We start from the raw sequence: 12799 nt of genomic DNA on the forward strand, positions 1-12799 counted from the left end.
TAACCCTAATACATATAGTTATAACCCCAATACATACATAACCCTAATGCATACAGTTATAACCCTAATACATACATAACCCCAATACATACATAACCCTAATGCATACATAACCCTAATGCATATAGTTATAACCCTAATACATACATAACCCCAATACATACATAACCCTAATGCATACATAACCCCAATGCATACATAACCCTAATGCATATATAACCCTAATACATACATAACCCTAATATATATAGTTATAACCCTAATGCATACATAACCCTAATACATATAGTTATAACCCTAATACATACATAACCCTAATATATATAGTTATAACCCTAATACATACATAACCCCAATGCATACATAACCCCAATGCATACATAACCCTAATGCATACATAACCCTAATACATACATAACCCCAATACATACATAACCCTAATACATACATAACCCTAATACATACATAACCCTAATATATATATAACCCTAATACATACATAACCCTAATATATATAGTTATAACCCTAATGCATACATAACCCCAATGCATACATAACCCCAATGCATACATAACCCTAATACATACATAACCCTAATACATACATAACCCTAATACATATATAACCCTAATACATACATAACCCTAATATATATAGTTATAACCCTAATGCATACATAACCCCAATGCATACATAACCCCAATGCATACATAACCCTAATACATACATAACCCTAATATATATAGTTATAACCCTAATACATACATAACCCCAATGCATACATAACCCCAATGCATACATAACCCTAATGCATACATAACCCTAATGCATACATAACCCCAATACATACATAACCCCAATACATACATAACCCTAATATAGTTATAACCCTAATACATACATAACCCCAATACATACATAACCCTAATGCATACATAACCCTAATGCATATAGTTATAACCCTAATACATACATAACCCTAATGCATACATAACCCCAATGCATACATAACCCCAATGCATACATAACCCCAATGCATATATAACCCTAATGCATACATAACCCTAATATATATATAGTTATAACCCTAATGCATATATAACCCTAATATATATAGTTATAACCCTAATACATACATAACCCCAATGCATACATAACCCTAATGCATACATAACCCTAATACATACATAACCCCAATACATACATAACCCTAATGCATACATAACCCTAATGCATACATAACCCCAATACATACATAACCCCAATACATACATAACCCTAATATAGTTATAACCCTAATACATACATAACCCCAATACATACATAACCCTAATGCATACATAACCCTAATACATACATAACCCCAATACATACATAACCCTAATGCATACATAACCCTAATGCATACATAACCCTAATGCATATAGTTATAACCCTAATACATACATAACCCTAATACATACATAACCCTAATGCATACATAACCCTAATACATACATAACCCTAATACATACATAACCCCAATACATACATAACCCCAATACATACATAACCCCAATACATACATAACCTAGTTGTACAGAGGTCCATTATCAGCAACCATCACTCCTGTGTTCCAATGACACGTTGTGTTAGCTAATCCAAGTTTATACTTTTAAAAGGCTAATTGATCATTAGAAAACCCTTTCGCAATTATGTTAGCACAGCTGAAAACTGTTGTCCTGATTAAAGAAGCAATAAAACTGGCCTTTAGACTCGTTGAGTATCTGCATTTGTGGGTTTGATTACAGGCTCAAAATGGCCAGAAACAAAGAAATGTCTTCTGAAACTCATCAGTCTATTCTTGTTCTGAGAAATGAAGGCTTTTCCATGCGAGAAATTGCAGATTTGCATATTTTCTTTATGATGATTTTACATAAAGATCTGTCGCCAATTGGATGGAAACCTTGTGAGGCACTTCTCGATAAGAAAGATAAAGGCCTATCCACCGTTGGTTGATATAGAACTATACACTGGACAAAAATATAAAGGCAACGTAACAACATCTAAGATTTTACTGATTTACAGTTCATCATTTATAAGGAAATCAGTCAATTGAAATAATTTCATTAGGCCCTAATATACAGTGGGGCAAAAAAAGTATTTAGTCAGCCACCAATTGTGCAAGTTCTCCCACTTAAAAAGATGGGAGAGGCCTGTAATTTTCATCATAGGTACACTTCAACTATGACAGACAAAATGAGGGAAAAAAAATCCAGAAAATCACATTGTAGGATTTTTTATGAATACTATCCCATCAGAGTACCGTGCCATATGTGCCCCCCCCTCACTATTATAACCTGCTTGGATTAATATTATATCTAAATGTATAAAATACAGGCTTGGTGATACGGGGCTTTGTGATACGGGGCTTGGTGATACAGGGCCTTGGTGATACAGGGCCTTGGTGATACGGGGCTTGGTGATACGGGGCTTGGTGATACGGGGCTTGGTGACACGGGGCTTGGTGTTACGGGGCTTGGTGACACGGGGCTTGGTGACACGGGGCTTGGTGACACGGTGCTTGGTGACACGGGGCTTGGTGACACGGTGCTTGGTGTTACGGGGCTTGGTGACACGGGGCTTGGTGTTACGGGGCTTGGTGACACGGGGCTTGGTGATACGGGGCTTGGTGACACGGGGCTTGGTGTTACGGGGCTTGGTGACACGGGGCTTGGTGACACGGGGCTTGGTGATACGGGCCTTGGTGATACGGGGCTTGGTGATACGGGGCTTGGTGATACGGGGCTTGGTGATACGGGGCTTGGTGATACGGGGCTTGGTGATACGGGGCTTGGTGATACGGGCTTGGTGATACGGGCCTTGGTGATACGGGGCTTGGTGATACAGGCTTGGTGATACGGGCCTTGGTGATACGGGGCTTGGTGATACAGGCTTGGTGATACGGGGCTTTGTGATACAGGGCCTTGGTGATACAGGCCTTGGTGATACGGGGCTTGGTGACACGGGGCCTGGTGATACGGGGCTTGGTGACACGGGGCTTGGTGTTACGGGGCTTGGTGACACGGGGCTTGGTGTTACGGGGCTTGGTGACACGGGGCTTGGTGACACGGGGCTTGGTGACACGGGGCTTGGTGACACGGGGCTTGGTGTTACGGGGCTTGGTGACACGGGGCTTGGTGATACGGGGCTTGGTGATACGGGGCTTGGTGATACGGGGCTTGGTGATACGGGGCTTGGTGATACGGGCCTTGGTGATAACTTGGAGCAGCTGGAAGGCACAAGGCAAAAACCCAGCACTTCATTTACCCTCCATTATTTCTGCAGGATCTTTGTTGTTGCTATTTTACGTTTGATGTGTAAATAGGCTCTAGAGCTCCGACCTGAAGATCACCGACGTCATGATTCAACCTAGTTTTTCCCCTGAGTACCCAGTTGTCTCGAAAGCACCATAAATCCAGAAAATGTCAGACTTTGATGAAAAAGTTTGATGACAACATTTGCCCACAAGGACTGCAGCACCACCTTCCTGTTCAAGGACTGCAGCACCACCTTCTGTTCAAGGACTGCAGCACCACCTTCCTGTTCAAGGACTGCAGCACCACCTTCCTGTTCAAGGACTGCAGCACCACCTTCCTGTTCAAGGACTGCAGCACCACCTTCCTGATCAAGGACTGCAGCACCACCTTCCTGTTCAAGGACTGCAGCACCACCTTCCTGTTCAAGGACTGCAGCACCACCTTCTGTTCAAGGACTGCAGCACCACCTTCCTGTTCAAGGACTGCAGCACCAGCTTCCTGTTCAAGGACTGCAGCACCAGCTTCCTGTTCAAGGACTGCAGTACCACCTTCTGTTCAAGGACTGCAGCACCACCTTCCTGTTCAAGGACTGCAGCACCACCTTCCTGATCAAGGACTGCAGCACCACCTTCTGTTCAAGGACTGCAGCACCACCTTCCTGTTCAAGGACTGCAGCACCACCTTCTGTTCAAGGACTGCAGCACCACCTTCCTGTTCAAGGACTGCAGCACCACCTTCCTGTTCAAGGACTGCAGCACCACCTTATGTTCAAGGACTGCAGCACCACCTTCCTGATCAAGGACTGCAGCACCACCTTCCTGATCAAGGACTGCAGCACCACCTTCTGTTCAAGGACTGCAGCACCACCTTCTGTTCAAGGACTGCAGCACCACCTTCTGTTCAAGGACTGCAGCACCACCTTCTGTTCAAGGACTGCAGCACCACCTTCTGTTCAAGGACTGCAGCACCACCTTCCTGTTCAAGGACTGCAGCACCAGCTTCCTGTTCAAGGACTGCAGCACCACCTTCCTGTTCAAGGACTGCAGCACCACCTTCCTGTTCAAGGACTGCAGCACCACCTTCCTGTTCAAGTGAGCACAACACTTGAGTCCAGAAATGTCTTGTCTGCTGCATAAATGATGTAACATCCCAGGGTGATAGTATTTCTTTCTTAGCTACACAAATACAAAAGTTTGTTATGTTTTTTTATCTGTTATTTTACCAGCTAAGATGACTGAGAACACGTTCTCATTTACAGCAACGACCTGGGGAATAGTTACAGGGGAGAGGAGGGGGGATGAATGAGCCAATTGTAAACTGGGGATTATTAGGTGACCGTGATGGTTTGAGGGCCAGATTGGGAATTTAGCCAGGACACCGGGGTTAACACCCCTACTCTTACACGTGCTTCTACACCTGCATTGATTGCTGTTTGGGGTTTTAGGCTGGGTTTCTGTACAGCACTTTGAGATATCAGCTGATGTACGAAGGGCTATATAAATAAATTTTGATCTTACGATAAGTGCCATGGGATCTTTTAATGACCGCAGAGAGTCAGGACACCCGTTTAACGTCCCATCAGAAAGACGGCACCCTACACAGGGCAGTGTCCCCAATCATTGCCTTGGGGCATTGGGGTATTTTTGTTAGACCAGAGGATAGAGTGCCTCCTACTGGCCCTCCAACACCACTTCCAGCAGAATCTGGTCTCCCATCCAGGGACTGACCAGGACCGACCCTACTTAGCTTCAGAAGCAAGCCAGCAGTGGGATGCAGGGTGGTATGCTGCTGGTTGCAGGGTGGTATGCTGCTGGTATGCAGGGTGGTATGCTGCTGGTTGCAGGGTGGTATGCTGCTGGTATGCAGGGTGGTATGCTGCTGGTATGCAGAGTGGTATGCTGCTGGTTGCAGGGTGGTATGCTGCTGGTATGCAGGGTGGTATGCTGCTGGCTGGTGTAAACTGTGAGTCGCCCATGTGCCTCACTAATAATTTGGTCCCTTTCCCCCTCATAACTTAGCCTACTGCTCTGACTTGGTGGTGCATATGTAGACTATTTTAGAGAAATGTCATCATTGAATATTGTAAGCTTTACACGCCCCCTTTATCCTACAGTTCTGACATGGGGTACAGGGAGAACACTGTACTAACAAGCCCATGTTCTGACTTGGGGTACAGGGAGAACACTGTACTAACAGCCCATGTTCTGACTTGGGGTACAGGGAGGACACTGTACTAACAGCCCATGTTCTGACTCGGGGTACAGGGAGAACACTGTACTAACAAGCCCATGTTCTGACTTGGGGTACAGGGAGAACACTGTACTAACAGCCCATGTTCTGACTTGGGGTACAGGGAGAACACTGTACTAACAGCCCATGTTCTGAATTTTGTCACTGTACATTTTAAAAGTGCGGAACAAAGTTATATTGATTACGTCCATCCCAGCTCATTCAGTAATGTCTTAATGGAAATGACGGATTGCCTCTTATCCGCTCGTCCTCCCCTTACGCCATAGTTTGCACATCTCAATTCTCAGTAGAAACCACATTTGATAAAGCACGTCAGCCATGTTTTTTTAAGGCAGTAAATGAGGCTGAATGAACTGTTTCGCTGCCAAACAAGCCTCTGCTGATACCCACTGCTACACCTGGCTAACCATTCACTCCATGGTGCTGAACAGAAGGCTCTGCTGTGGGGACAGCTCCATGTAGGCCCTAACAGCTCCATGTAGGCCCTAACAGCTCCATGTAGGCCCTAACAGCTCTATGTAGGCCCTGACAGCTCCATGTAGGCCCTGACAGCTCCATGTAGGCCCTAACAGCTCCATGTAGGCCCTAACAGCTCCATGTAGGCCCTAACAGCTTCATGTAGGCCCTAACAGCTCCATGTAGGCCCTAACAGCTCCATGTAGGCCCTAACAGCTCCATGTAGGCCCTAACAGCTTCATGTAGGCCCTAACAGCTCCATGTAGGCCCTAACAGTTTGCGGGCACCGCTTATCACCATTATAGTGCAATTAATGTATTATTTAGTGTTGTGTTGTGGCTTTCCTGGCATGCATCTAAAACATTTTTGGGGAGTCCCACCATGATTTGAGTCCCACATTTTTGGGGAGCCCCACCATGATTTTTGGGGAGTCCCACCATGATTTTTGGGGAGTCCCACCATGATTTTTGGGGAGTCCCACCATGATTTTTGGGGAGTCCCACCATGATTTGCATGCATAAATCACCACTGATGCTGTCTGCCATCTTCCCAGTACAGTTGAAGCCAGGATTAATCCGTGAAGAGCACACTTCTCCAGGATGCCGGTAGCCATCGAAGGTGAGCTGCCGAACTGTAGTCAGGGTCAAGACCCTGGTGAGGACAACGAACTGTAGTCAGGGTCAAGACCCTGGTGAGGACAACGAACTGTAGACCCTGGTGAGGACAACGAGCTGTAGTCAGGGTCAAGACCCTGGTGAGGACAACGAACTGTAGACCCTGGTGAGGACAACGAACTGTAGACCCTGGTGAGGACAACGAACTGTAGACCCTGGTGAGGACAACGAACTGTAGACCCTGGTGAGGACAACGAACTGTAGACCCTGGTGAGGACAACGAACTGTAGACCCTGGTGTGGACAACGAACTGTAGACCCTGGTGAGGACAACGAACTGTAGACCCTGGTGAGGACAACGAGCTGTAGACCCTGGTGAGGACAACGAGCTGTAGACCCTGGTGAGGACAACGAGCTGTAGACCCTGGTGAGGACAACGAACTGTAGACCCTGGTGAGGACAACGAACTGTAGACCCTGGTGAGGACAACGAACTGTAGACCATGGTGAGGACAACGAACTGTAGACCATGGTGAGGACAACGAACTGTAGACCCTGGTGAGGACAACGAACTGTAGACCCTGGTGAGGACAACGAACTGTAGACCCTGGTGAGGACAACGAACTGTAGACCCTGGTGAGGACAACGAGCTGTAGACCCTGGTGAGGACAACGAGCTGTAGACCCTGGTGAGGACAACGAGCTGTAGACCCTGGTGAGGACAACGAGCTGTAGACCCTGGTGAGGACAACGAGCTGTAGACCCTGGTGAGGACAACGAGCTGTAGACCCTGGTGAGGACAACGAGCTGTAGACCCTGGTGAGGACAACGAGCTGTAGACCCTGGTGAGGACAACGAGCTGTAGACCCTGGTGAGGACAACGAACTGTAGACCCTGGTGAGGACAACGAACTGTAGACCCTGGTGAGGACAACGAACTGTAGACCCTGGTGAGGACAACGAACTGTAGACCCTGGTGAGGACAACGAACTGTAGACCCTGGTGAGGACAACGAACTGTAGACCCTGGTGAGGACAACGAACTGTAGACCCTGGTGAGGACAACGAACTGTAGACCCTGGTGAGGACAACGAACTGTAGACCCTGGTGAGGACAACGAACTGTAGACCCTGGTGAGGACAACGAACTGTAGACCCTGGTGAGGACAACGAACTGTAGACCCTGGTGAGGACAACGAACTGTAGACCCTGGTGAGGACAACGAACTGTAGACCCTGGTGAGGACAACGAACTGTAGACCCTGGTGAGGACAACGAACTGTAGACCCTGGTGAGGACAACGAACTGTAGACCCTGGTGAGGACAACGAACTGTAGACCCTGGTGAGGACAACGAACTGTAGACCCTGGTGAGGACAACGAACTGTAGACCCTGGTGAGGACAACGAACTGTAGACCCTGGTGAGGACAACGAACTGTAGACCCTGGTGAGGACAACGAACTGTAGACCCTGGTGAGGACAACGAACTGTAGACCCTGGTGAGGACAACGAACTGTAGACCCTGGTGAGGACAACGAACTGTAGACCCTGGTGAGGACAACGAACTGTAGACCCTGGTGAGGACAACGAACTGTAGACCCTGGTGAGGACAACGAACTGTAGACCCTGGTGAGGACAACGAACTGTAGACCCTGGTGAGGACAACGAGCAGATGAGCTTCCCTGAGACAGTTTCTGACAGAATATCTTTTTTTTTTTTACAGATGTGTGTCACCAGGCCAGAACTCCATCCAATCAAAACAGGCAGAAATATCTCAAGCGGTGTTTTCAAGCAGCTCTTACACACACAAAAATGGGTATTATCATAATTTTCACCATTTCAAAGTATTATTCCCAACTTCATATTTCCACACAATATAAAACACATGGAAAAAAAAAAAAAATCTAATTTCTTGTTTCATGATGGGAAAATGGACTCCAATATGGAGAGGGTTTTATGCAGAATAATAAAACAGGAGCTAAAATAATATACATCGATAAACAGGGATGTCTGCTGACGGTTTTCCTGCTCCCAAACTCAATCTTTCTAAATACGAGGGTTACTGGAACAAACAAAAACAAAAACCCACCTCTCTTGTCCCATGAGACACTGCTTCACGGCTGGATATCTTGCTCTTCCGCCCTCAAAATCCATTTATCAACAGGGTTACCGCTAAGACTTGTTTTTCCTTGGTCGTAAATATTGCCAAATTGTCTTTAAGGACACACCTCAAATATGGCTACTCCTTCCACCTCAGCGCAAGCAAGCTGTTAGACAGGTCATCTGCCTAACCTGGCATAAGGGGGGAACGCCAGAGCACCTGTTTTTACATGCCGAAAATGCCAACTAATGTGCGTTTGACACTTTCGCTGCCTCAGGGCCAGTCAAAAACAGATCCCAGAGGAAGGATAAAAAGAGAGAACAGGCTCAGGAGAGAGACCTACAGTACACAGAATAGAGAACAGGCTCAGGAGAGAGAGACCAACAGTACACAGAATAGAGAACAGGCTCAGGAGAGAGGGACCTACAGTACAGAGAACAGGCTCAGGAGAGAGAGACCTACAGTACAGAGAACAGGCTCAGGAGAGAGAGACCTACAGTACAGAGAACAGGCTCAGGAGAGAGAGACCTACAGTACAGAGAACAGGCTCAGGAGAGAGAGACCTACAGTACAGAGAACAGGCTCAGGGAGAGAGAGTTGCAAAGAAAAAGCCATACCTCAAACTGGTCAATGAAAATAAAAGATTAATATTGGCAAAAGAACACAGACACTGAACAGGAACTCTGCCTAGAAGGTCAGCATCCTGGAGTCGCCTCTTCACTGTTGATGTTGAGACTGGGGTTTTGTGGGTACTATTTAATGAAGCTGCCAGTTGAGGACTTGTGAGGCGTCTGTTTCTCAAACTAGACACGAATGTACTTGTCCTCTTGCTCGGTTATGCACCGGGGCCTCCAACTCAATATATATTTTTAAATCCTGTTTATCTTATTTTCCATAATTATCCATTAATATTTGTGGTAATGTAGGCAGTTTATGTAAAGGATCGACACTTTTCGCCATTACCAACATTACATTATGGCAAGCAACTATTATTTTAGCAAACTATATATAACAATCCTATATTGTCCCTAACATATGTTACATACCCTCACTACTGTAGTGACTCTGGATAAGAGAGTCTGCTAAATGACTCACTACTGTAGTGACTCTGGATCAGAGAGTCTGCTAAATGACTCACTACTGTTAGTGGCTCTGGATCAGAGAGTCTGCTAAATGACTCACTACTGTAGTGTCTCTGGATCAGAGAGTCTGTTAAATGACTCCCTTCTGTAGTGACTCTGGATCAGAGAGTCTGTTAAAGGACTCCCTTCTGTAGTGACTATGGATCAGAGAGTCTGTTAAATGACTCCCTACTGTAGTGACTCTGGATCAGAGAGTCTGCTAAATGACTCCCTACTGTAGTGACTCTGGATCAGGGAGTCTGCTAAATGACTCCCTACTGTAGTGACTCTGGATCAGGGAGTCTGCTAAATGACTCACTACTGTAAGTCTCTCTGGATCGGAGTGTTAAATGACTCCCTTTTGTAGTGTCTCTGGATCAGAGAGTCTGCTAAATGACTCCCTACTGTAGTGACTCTGGATAAGAGAGTCTGTTAAATGACTCCCTTCTGTAGCGACTCTGGATCAGAGAGTCTGTTAAATGACTCCCTTCTGTAGTGTCTCTGGATCAGAGAGTCTGCTAAATGACTCCCTACTGTAGTGACTCTGGATAAGAGAGTCTGCTAAATGACTCCCTACTGTAGTGACTCTGGATCAGAGAGTCTGTTAAATGACTCACTACTGTAGTGACTCTGGATCAGAGAGTCTGCTAAATGACTCCCTACTGTAGTGGCTCTGAATCAGAGAGTCTGTTAAATGACTCACTACTGTAGTGACTCTGGATAAGAGAGTCTGCTAAATGACTCACTACTGTAAGTCTCTCTGGATCGGAGTGTTAAATGACTCCCTACTGTAGTGGCTCTGAATCAGAGAGTCTGTTAAATGACTCCCTTCTGTAGTGACTCTGGATAAGAAAGTCTGTTAAATGACTCACTACTGTAGTGACACTGGATCAGAGAGTCTGTTAAATGACTCCCTACTGTAGTGACACTGGATCAGAGAGTCTGTTAAATGACTCCCTTCTGTAGTGACACTGGATCAGAGAGTCTGCTAAATGACTCACTACTGTAGTGACACTGGATCAGAGAGTCTGCTAAATGACTCACTACTGTAGTGACTCTGGATCAGAGAGTTTGCTAAATGACTCCCTGCTGTAGTGGCTCTGAATCAGAGAGTCTGTTAAATGACTCACTACTGTAGTGACTCTGGATCAGAGAGTCTGTTAAATGACTCCCTGCTGTAGTGGCTCTGAATCAGAGAGTCTGTTAAATGACTCACATGTAAATGTAATCCAACACCGTCAACAGAGCATTAAAGTCTTGTCCACAAACTAGACCTGTTTTCCATTAGCTTTAAAACGTTCCAAATGTCAGGGCTTTGCTGTTGTGGATCAGAATCAAACTGGAACAAAAACAAGAAAAGAAACCAGTCAGTGTTGGTCTCCGCCCTCGTCACAATCTCCGCCCTCGTCACAGTCTCCGCCCTCGTCACAGTCTCCGCCCTCGTCACAGTCTCCGCCCTCGTCGGTCAAAAGTAGTTCATAGGAAATAGGGTGCTCCGCAGACAGACTAGATTCTCCCTTACCTCCAGCATGGTCAGACAGACAGACTAGATTCTCCCTTACCTCCAGCATGGTCAGACAGACAGACTTGATTCTCCCTTACCTCCAGCATGGTCAGACAGACAGACTAGATTCTTCCTTGTGGTCAGACAGACAAACTAGATTCTCCCTTATGGTCAGACAGACAGACTAGATTCTCCCTTATGGTCAGACAGACAGACTAGATTCTTCCTTGTGGTCAGACAGACAGACTAGATTCTCCCTTATGGTCAGACAGACAGACTAGATTCTCCCTTACCTCCAGCATGGTCAGACACAGACAGACTAGATTCTTCCTTACCTCCAGCATGGTCAGACACAGACAGACTAGATTCTTCCTTACCTCCAGCATAGTCAGCTCCACCTCTCCAGACTCATCCTTATCCAGAGTTTTGAAGGTATCTGGAAAGCAGAGTTCAGAGTTCAGAGACCTCTGCACCTTTCTGATGTCATATACAGTGTGTGTTTCTGTGTATAAACAGGAAACGTATCAAACAGTCTCCATCCAGACCACTGTGTGTGTGTGTGTGTGTGTGTGTGTGTGTGTGTGTGTGTGTGTGTGTGTGTGTGTGTGTGTGTGTATGTATGTGTGTGTAGAGGTAACTCACTGAACAATGTCTCTAGGCGAATCAGGCAGCCCACAAAGTTGTCAAAGTCCAGTCAGGCCAGATTCACTGTAGCGGGCAACAATGATCTGGTGTAGAGAAAAACCTGCAGGAAGAAAAACAGAACGATCAGAGAGAAATCTACAGGAAGGGAGGACCGAGAGAACAGAGTCTTAACAGTAGTAACTATACCTCTGTTAGAGCGTATCGTTTACTCACCAGCATCGTTCACAGCGATACGCATCTCAGCTGAGCTCATTTGACCAGAGTCATCCACATCCTTCTCCCTGTACAAGTCCTGAGCGAGACAGGAAAGGGAGGAGGGAGAGAGAACATCACATAAGACAGTCCATCAACCACATGCAGTTGCCGGTGAGCAGTTCAGATTTGTGAATCTGTTTTCTACAATATGAAGAAACTAAAGTGATCTGTTAGAAGTTTAACACACCAGATATTTCTCAATCTTAATCCACAGGATCTTAAACTCCACCAGACCCGGCATGCCACTCCCATATTTCTGTGAGAGGCAGGAGTTAAGGTAGATAAAAGCCAGGTATCACAACACAACCACATCTCAAACGAGATCTCGGAGTGAAAGAGGATACGTCCAACGGGTTGACCATGTTACGACATCGGTAATGATGTCATCACCTGGAGAGGACACCACACCATAGTGCATGAAAAGTATTCCAGCTCCAACAGACATGAACACTGCAGTGTTGTGATGTTGCCCTGTTGGGTGAGGTTTATGACCCCCCCCCCCCCCTCATAAATACCTTTCCCCCTTCTCTCTCTCCACTCTACAGAATGGACTCTTGGAA

General features: G+C 46.1%; 1 protein-coding gene and 1 long non-coding RNA gene across 2 annotated transcripts; both read right to left on the reverse strand.

Moving 5' to 3' along the window:
* Positions 1-2221: 2221 nt before the first annotated feature.
* On the reverse strand, positions 2222-3404 carry LOC135561191 (salivary glue protein Sgs-3-like). The gene is made up of 4 exons (XM_065002337.1): positions 3396-3404; positions 2889-3272; positions 2439-2833; positions 2222-2225 (listed from the first exon to the last, which is right to left on the reverse strand). The coding sequence occupies exons 1-4, from the start codon at positions 3402-3404 to the stop codon at positions 2222-2224; spliced, it is 792 nt and encodes a 263-aa protein (XP_064858409.1).
* An 8309-nt stretch (positions 3405-11713) lies between these two features.
* LOC115127976 (uncharacterized) lies at positions 11714-12270 on the reverse strand. The gene is made up of 3 exons (XR_010459273.1): positions 12198-12270; positions 11982-12084; positions 11714-11775 (listed from the first exon to the last, which is right to left on the reverse strand). It is a non-coding gene; the product is annotated as an uncharacterized LOC115127976 (long non-coding RNA).
* Positions 12271-12799: the final 529 nt, after the last annotated feature.

This window comes from Oncorhynchus nerka, linkage group LG16 (genome assembly GCF_034236695.1).
Source record: "Oncorhynchus nerka isolate Pitt River linkage group LG16, Oner_Uvic_2.0, whole genome shotgun sequence".
NCBI classification, from domain to species: Eukaryota; Metazoa; Chordata; class Actinopteri; order Salmoniformes; family Salmonidae; genus Oncorhynchus; species Oncorhynchus nerka.